General features: G+C 42.2%; 1 protein-coding gene across 2 annotated transcripts; it reads left to right on the top strand.

Moving 5' to 3' along the window:
- The first annotated feature begins 2,337 nt into the window (after positions 1 to 2,337).
- LOC147617184 (uncharacterized) lies at positions 2,338 to 7,701 on the top strand. 2 transcript variants are annotated; one of them, XM_086776791.1, is made up of 4 exons: positions 2,338 to 4,418; positions 4,458 to 5,234; positions 5,322 to 5,437; positions 7,267 to 7,701. In XM_086776791.1, exons 1-4 carry the CDS (start codon positions 2,642 to 2,644, stop codon positions 7,450 to 7,452), a joined length of 2,856 nt encoding a protein of 951 aa, XP_086632917.1. In that variant the 5' UTR covers positions 2,338 to 2,641; the 3' UTR covers positions 7,453 to 7,701. The 2 variants fall into 2 exon arrangements, with proteins under 2 accessions (XP_086632917.1, XP_086632916.1); XM_086776790.1 differs by having other exon boundaries at positions 2,339 to 5,234.
- Positions 7,702 to 8,375: the final 674 nt, after the last annotated feature.

Raw genomic sequence — 8,375 nt, 5'->3', positions numbered from 1 at the left:
CTTTCGCGATCATGGTGCAAAGTGGAAAAAATGTCACTTTTGGCACCTTGTCGATCCTCAACATTACAAACCCACACGTAAGGTAAGAGAGAGGAGAGAGGAGAGAGAGAAAGAATGCGTTTGAGCTGTAAAGCATAGAGCCGCGTTTTCAGCTATGACGTCCTAAGGTACCACCGTTTCGTATCATAGTAATCCACGTCACGTTTTCGCAGAGAACCAGCCACGTTTTGAAATAGCACATGATCCATGTGGGGGGAGGGAACATGGGAATTTGGATTACCATTCTCACTTTTATTTAAAAGAATTTCTTTGAATTTCCATCACTTACTCTTGTCCACTTGCACCCACCTCCAATCCATTATCTAATGTTTGAAAAAAAATTGTTTTCTCAAAAAGTGGAAAACTTTTATCTAAAAATTGTGAAATTATTTATAAACGAAAATCTTGAAAATCTCAAGGCTTTTGTTTCATTACTTCCCATAATACGGAGGTATTTGTACCTTGAAGGTTTTTGTTTTATTACTTCTCAAGATACGGAGGTATTTGTACCTTCAAGTTTTGAATTTGTAGTTTATTTAGGGAATAATAGTTATATATATATATAATTCCAAAAACAACTTTACATCTTTTCAAAATATGCAAGTGCACACTGCACTAAACTCGGGTTTTTTTCGAACACTGCTGGCATTGACCCTTGCCTTATCACCACCACATCCATTACTTCACAAAATAAAACTCTTTCAAAGCTTTGAAAATGGAGAATCATTTAAAAAACAAAACCCTTTCAAGTTCCCAAATGGAGAATGATAATATAATATATTTAGTCCAATCTTTACCTTTTTTTTAAAACATTTACCGTTAAGAATGGTCAATTATGCATGGGATTTGACGAATTGATTGATTATTAAACTATCGATTAAAGTTATTAAAAAAATACAAGCCTTCCACATGGATCCTTTACAGTGTGGCAATTTGCCTAATTATTATTATAACTAATAATTAGGCAAATTATTAGTTATAATAATTTCCACATGGATCCTTCCACATGGATCCTTTAAAGTGTGGCAATTTGCCTAATTATTATTATAACTAGTATAACTAAAGCAATGTAGCTAGATATAAAGCCTTATTTGTTTGGAGCATGAGCCTTTATAGTATGCTAATTTTGCTAAATATCTACTTTTACTGATTAAAGCAATGTAGCGAGATACAAAGCCTAAAAACGTGTTTGAAGTATTCACATGCTTGGACTGTGACAAAAGCATTTTTTGTATGGCCAGATGACTTCATTTGATTACTTTGCAAAGAAATGTGGCTTTGTGGCTAGGTACAAATACTACAACTTTTCTTGTTAGATATGGTAAGAGCCTTCACTAATTTATTGAACTAGTCAACAAAATAATACTGCTGCATCTTTGTGGCTAGGTACAAATATTACAAATTTGTTTGCTAGATAAGATGATAAAGAGGCTAGGTACAAGAACTACACCTTTTTAAAAAACTAGGGCTAGGTACAAATATTACAATCTTGTTTGCTATATAAGATGACAAAGAGGCTAGGTACACCTTTTAAAAAACTAGTAGCTTTGTGGTTAGGTACAAAAACTACACCTTTAAAAAAAATATAAAAATGATGAGAGCCTTTACTAATTCTTGAACTAACTACATAGTTTTCAAAATATAAATAAAAGTTATATTTTATATGCATTTTCCCAATTTTCACACAGTGAAAGTTAAGTTTTATGTGCATTTTCCAATTTTCAACAAGGACTAGTCAAAAATCAAGCATGCATGTAGACATGTACAAAAGCTTTACTTCTACGATGAAGCAAGAGTCTTTTTCATGACTTTTTTCTTAAGCATTACTTCTACGTTGAAGCAATAGTCTTTCTCACGACCTTTTTCTTTATACACACAAAGTGTTACAAGAAACTAAGTTCCTTGTTGTTACATGTATACTACACAAAAAGGCCCACTCGTAGCTTAACATTTTTTAAATAAAAAAGGATAATAATGTATATGTTTAATGTTAGGAAACATCAAGTCTACCAATAGGGTTAGAGCTTAAGATTCAAGTAGGTACCATTTATGAGCATAAAACACAAAAGGCTTATTAGAAGTTTCATCTTTTTTTTTGGGTTAAAAAATGTACACATGAAAGGCTGAATGGATTCTTCCATAGTTTTTTAAAAAAAGCTTGAAAATGGGAAAATAATGTATTTATTTTGTTCTAGGCAACATCACCACTTAAGCTCTTTTTTTGGGGGGGGCATATTGTAATCGCAACTTCACCTTTAAATAAAATAAAGAAAAAGTTTGAAGGTCTCAAAAAATAAAACTGAAGTTTCTTGGTAAGCTATAGAAGAAAAACCTTCAATTAATAGTAATTTCTTAATTGGAAATAAAGTTTGTAAAAACTCTTTTCCCGGACACTTGCAGCCGCCCACATTTTTACTTCAAGCTGATGCGCTGGCCATGGTGGCCGTTGTATATATAAGTCTTCACTTACCCATATCCATCTCAGCCATCTCTTACTGTAGTCTGTTCTACTTGCCAAGGTTGGCTATGGTGGTCTGAGCTTCTTGCATTTGGGCTGATTGCAGTTCGTAGGTAGCTTTTGAAGCAGGTGAGCGAGCAATCAATGAGCACTATGGCCATGGCTAGGCGAGAATTGAAGTGGTACAAGAGCCCTGAACTGCCCCCCCCTCCTCCTCCTAAGCCTGAATGCCCACCCCCTCCTCCTCCTCCTCCTGAACCAGAATGCCCACCACCCCCCCCTCCTGAACCAGAAAGCCCACCCCCTCCTCCCCCTAAGCCACAATGGCCACCAGAAAACAAGCCTCCTCACCTCCCCTCACCACCTTATTCCTATAATTCACCCCCCCCACCGTCTCCTCCCGTTGCTTCTTCCCCTCCCCCTCCCACCATTCAGTCCCCTCCTCCTCCCATTGCAACTTTTCCACCGCCAAAAGTTGAATACCCTCCTCCCTATCCTCCTACCAGTGCTTCATCCCCACCTCCAACTCCCTACAATTCACCTCCTTCCACCACCCCTTGCCCACCATTACCACCCAAAGCTCCTCATCATCACCCTCCCAAACACACGCCACCGGAAGCTCCTCCAGGTTCATACCGTCCGTCTCCTCCAACTGAGACTCCTTACACTCCCCCAAGTTACACTCCTCCAAGTGTACCAGGAAAGCCTCCTTTGTACACCCCTCCAAGTGTCCCATACAAACCCCCCTCCTACACACCTCCATCTCCTCCAACTGAAACTCCTTACACTCCCCCAAGTTACACTCCTCCAAGTGTACCAGGAAAGCCTCCTTTGTACACCCCTCCAAGTGTCCCATACAAACCCCCTTCCTACACACCTCCACCATCTCCTCCAGGCAAACCCCCATCAGGCAACACTCCTCCAAGTCCTTACAATTCACCTCCTTCCACCATCCCTTCCCCACCATTACCACCTGAAGTTCCTCATCACCCTCCGGAATACACACCGCCGCCGCCAGAATGTCCTCCTCCTCCAACGGAGACTCCTAACACTCCTCCAAGTGCACCAGGGAAGCCTCCTTTACAAACCCCTCCATCTCCTCCAACGGAGACTCCTACCACTCCTCCAAGTGCACCAGGGAAGCCTCCTTTACAAACCCCTCCAAGTACGCCATACAAACCCCCCTCCAACACTCCTCCCTGTTCTCCAGGCCAGCCCCCATGTAGCAACACTCCTCCTGGCAAGCCCCCATATGGCAACACTCCTCCTGGCAAGCCCCCACAAGGCAACACTCCTCCAACTCCTGGGACTCCATGGCACACTCCTCCAACTACTCCACCCATGCCCCCACTTAACACACCTCCAACTCCACCTTTACACACCCCTCCAAGTACCCCATACAAACCACCCTCAAACACTCCTCCATGCACTCCAGGAAAGCCCCCATGTAGCAACACTCCTCCAGGCAAGCCCCCAGGTAGCAACCTTCCCCCTGGCAAGCCCCCAGGTAGCAACCTCCCTCCAACTCCTGGGACTCCATTGTACACTCCTCCAGCTCCTCCAACTACTCCACCCAGGCCCCCACTTAACACACCTCCATACAAACCCCCTTCAAACACTCCTCCATGTACTCCAGGCAAGTTCCCATGTAGCAACACTCCTCCAGGCAACATTCCTCCAGCTCCTGGGACTCCATGGTACACTCCTCCAACTCCTCCATCCAAGCCCCCACAAGGCAACATTCCTCCAACTCCCGGGACTCCATGGTACACTCATCCAACTCCTCCACCCAAGCCCAGCCCTCCTGTTCCCATCTCTCCAGCCAGCCCCTCTGGGAGTCCCCCATCTCCTAAAGCCCCCCCAGTAGCTCCACCTTCAAAACCCTCCGGCCCATCACCAGCCACCCCGCCAGTATCTCCACCTTCAAAACCCTCCGGCCCATCACCCCCAGTAACACCACCTTCAAAACCCTCCGGCCCATCACCAGCCACCCCCCCAGTAACACCACCTTCAAAACCCTCCGGCCCATCACCAGCAACCCCCCCAGTATCTCCACCTTCAAAACCCTCCGGCCCATCACCAGCCACCCCCCCAGTAACACCACCTTCAAAACCCTCCGGCCCATCACCAGCAACCCCGCCAGTATCTCCACCTTCAAAGCCCTCCGGCCCATCACCAGCTGCCCCGCCAGTATCTCCACCTTCAAAACCCTCCGGCCCATCACCAGCCGCCCCGCCAGTATCTCCACCTTCAAAACCCTCCGGCCCATCACCAGCCACCCCCCCAGTATCTCCACCTTCAAAACCCCCCAGCCCATCAAGTAGTTCTCCTCCCAGCCCACCAAGCAGTCCTGCTCCAGCCAGTTCCCCATCTTCTGCCCCACACTCACCACCTAGCCCCTCATTACACCCTTCACCTCCACCTTTCTCACCCCCTTCTGTCCCTCCAGCTCATTTCTCTGCTCCCACCCCCTCTCTTTCCTTCCATGCAGCCCCGCCTCCTCCTCCTAAGCACGGTGGTCACAAAGTTTCCACAGGGACCATCGCTGGCGTGTGCGTCGCGGGCGCATTTGCCATCGCCGTGGTTCTCACTCTCCTGTTTTGCTTCGTCAAGAAGAAGCGCCGCGCCGCGCCTCTACCTGCACCCCCAGTCTATGGAGGGGGAAGCGGCCCCGCTGGCACGCCTTATGCCGCAGAAACCGCCGGTTACTCTGCTGGCGCGGGAGCTGCAGCAGCAGGTTAGGAAAATCTTTAAACTTGTTAGAGATTATCAGATTTTTTTAAAAGATAAATTGTGTTTTTTTTTAATTTCTTTCTTTTGGCAGGCGCCGGGTCATATGGAGGTGCCGAGGATTTCCCGCCAGGGGCGCCACCCCCTCCTCGGCCTGGCTATGGCGGCGCCACCACACGTCCATTGGCCCCCGTCAACGAAGCGTGCATGGTGAGTGTTCCTTTATGACAATGAAATAGCAAGTATGTCATTTTTGAAAGAAAAAAAGTCATGGGCAATGGGCACATATATAGGGTTTTTTCTCCTAGACACACACACACACATAAATTAGAGGACCTTTTACACTTAAATAATTTAATACCCTCACTAGATATTAGACCCATTTCTCAAGCACAAATATTCCATCTCAACCAAAAAAAAAAAAGTCCATCGTTTCCTAACAACTCAACAAATAGCAAATGCTCTTGCCTACTAGATTTTCAATGATAAAACTCAGTAGATACCAAATTCTCCGTATGACTCACCTCTCACTTACAAATCATCCAAATAGATGCGCTTTTTCTTTTCATGATGCCTTGCACTTTCAAATGTCATAGTTTGTGCAAGCACATGCATAAGGAATCCAAATCCCACATGTAACAGGCACTTTCAAAAAGAAGCCTTTTCTTGGCCGTCACATTCTTTCATAGTCCAAAGTTTAGGAAGTCTACTTTCCTTATCCCAACTACTCTTTAGAAAAAGACTTGCAAACACACCCATGATGTATGTTACTATGTGTGCTTACAACAAAGTAATGTTACCCTATGTGGGAGTGAATGCTCTTAATTGTCTTTAATTTTTCCTTGATGAAGAACTTGTCATAGAGGTTATTACTCACACCCACACTCTCACGCACAAAAGAGGTACATAGACTTAGGGTGTGAGCAATCGCATAAAAGTTAGTTCATTTTGTTTTCCTACGAGTAACCTATTCACCCTCATCATTTTTGCCTTAAAGTCCTTGACCAGTGACTAGATATTGGTATTTGACATGAACTTGCACATGGTAATCACACCACAATCCTTTCTTTTTGAAATAAAAGAAATTATGTCTCTTACTTGGGCAAAAAAAACCTACTTGCTAGCAATGTGTTGCTAGCAATGTGGGATGCCAAACAAATGAGGTACGTAGGCTTGGGGTGTGAGAAATCACATAAAAGTTAGTTCATTTTGTTGTTTTACGAGTCACCTATTCACCCTGTCCGTTACGTATTGTTATTTAACATGAACTTGCACATGGTAATCATAGTCACACCCACAACTCCTTTTTAAAAGAAAAAAAATGATATCTCTTCAATGGGCAAAAAAACCTTCTTACTAGCAATGTGGGATGTCCAAACTTTAGTCTTTACCCTATCACCCTATTTGTGCATTGGACCCACCCCATTGCACTGAAGACCATAAAACTTGCCTTTTAAAGGGCCTCTTGCGTGCCTTTTATCTATATTTTGTTAGTGGCCTATTGGAAAAAGTGTCACATGATTAAAAAGCAAAAGTCAAGTAAACTACTTGAGCTTTGTCACATAGGTCATTCCTAGCAATATCATTTTGGGATTTTTTAATCCACTTGGAGCCGCTTCCATAAATGATAGTTGACCCTTATCTTTGATTGAAAGAGAATAAAGAATTCAATGACATTATGCACAAATATTAAGAGAAGTGTACAAAGATATTATGTTCATGTATCTTCATGATCAAGGTGGGGGAAAAAGATACAAAGAATAATTTGATAATTCACTTTATATGTAGGCATTTATCCTACTCTCTCTCTCTCTCTCTCTCTCTCTCTCTCTCTCTCTCTCTCTCTCTCTCACACACACACACACACACACACACACATTAGAAAGATATTATATTTGGGAAAATTCAAATCATTTTAAACCCATATTATGTGTTCTAGACTTTTAAATTTTGTTTTCATAAAAGCAACACCAAAATTCTTACAGTTAATTCAATTTGATGATTACTATGCTTACAATTCATATTTTGGATATGGACAGGAAACAATCTATTATTACACCTCCAAAGGGAGTAAACCAACGAGTGTGAGTACCCAAGAATTGGAATTGTGCCAAGTCTACATTGCTCAATTGCTTACAGGATTGCATGAAGAACACAATCTCACACATCCCAATATGCCACATGCCTACCAGCCTCTATCAACCTACATTGCTTGCACTTGTTGAAAAGAGTGTTGCCCTTCAAGGTGAACCTTTTACAATTGTTTCTTTGTTGTTACACCTTAACATGCTCCCATCATCTAATAATGGTCTTCTATGAAATCCCCATCATCTTGAGGTTCTAGATTGATTTCTTATTGTATAGGTTCATTATTGGCTCTCCTTGATTTCTAAAAGGTTGAGGGTTTTCATTGTTGTGTAAAGGATTTAATTTTATTTATTGATCAAATATGGAGCTATGTGGTCATTATTCAATTATCACATGCGCAAAATATTCTTCGTTGTTGTAATGCCATTGATATATTAATCATCAAATTGAAATCCATAAATATGGAGCTATGTCGTCATTATTCAATTATCACATGTGCAAAATATTCTTCATTGTTGTAATGCCATTGATTATCAAATTGAAATCCATCTCTCTCTCTCTCTCTCTCTCTCTCTCTCTCTCTCTCTCTCTCTCTCTCTCTCTCTCTCTCTCTCTCTCTCTCTCTCTCTCTCTCTCTCATGCACCCATATACACACACATGCACACGCACACATAAACACATGCATGCACTCATGCACACACACATCATGGGCTATAATATTATAAACAAAACATCTCTTTCTTCTTCTCATCTATTGCAACATAAAATTTACCAATTTCTAAACACTATGTGAGAATTCTCCATGAGAAAGAATCTAAGTTATGGAATCATTGTCCAAAGACATAAAATATTTGATTGAGTTCTAGAGTTGGAAAATTATGAAAAAGTATATATCTTTTATATACTCTACTTCACTAATGCACGACAATGTGTTAGTTCAAGATTGCTTTCAGTTTAATAGTCTTGGACGACCCAAGTCCCCGATACTCCATGGACTTATTATGAATGATAATAACAGAGTTTTAAGACATGATAAATATTTTATTTTCATAATCTCTT

Source organism: Cibotium barometz, chromosome 37, assembly GCF_041138505.1.
Source record: "Cibotium barometz isolate CiBa-2024 chromosome 37, ASM4113850v1, whole genome shotgun sequence".
Classification (NCBI taxonomy): domain Eukaryota; kingdom Viridiplantae; phylum Streptophyta; class Polypodiopsida; order Cyatheales; family Cibotiaceae; genus Cibotium; species Cibotium barometz.
This window is presented reverse-complemented; position numbering and strand designations above follow the sequence as displayed.

Excerpts from the sequence above, each read along its gene's own strand:
- LOC147617184 (XM_086776790.1), top strand. The coding sequence starts at position 2,642 with ATGAGCACTATGGCCATGGCTAGGCGAGAATTGAAGTGGTACAAGAGC. Across the intron at positions 5,235-5,321 it reads CGCGGGAGCTGCAGCAGCAG|GCGCCGGGTCATATGGAGGT; the intron begins GTTAGGAAAATC and ends TTCTTTTGGCAG. Across the intron at positions 5,438-7,266 it reads CCGTCAACGAAGCGTGCATG|GAAACAATCTATTATTACAC; the intron begins GTGAGTGTTCCT and ends GGATATGGACAG.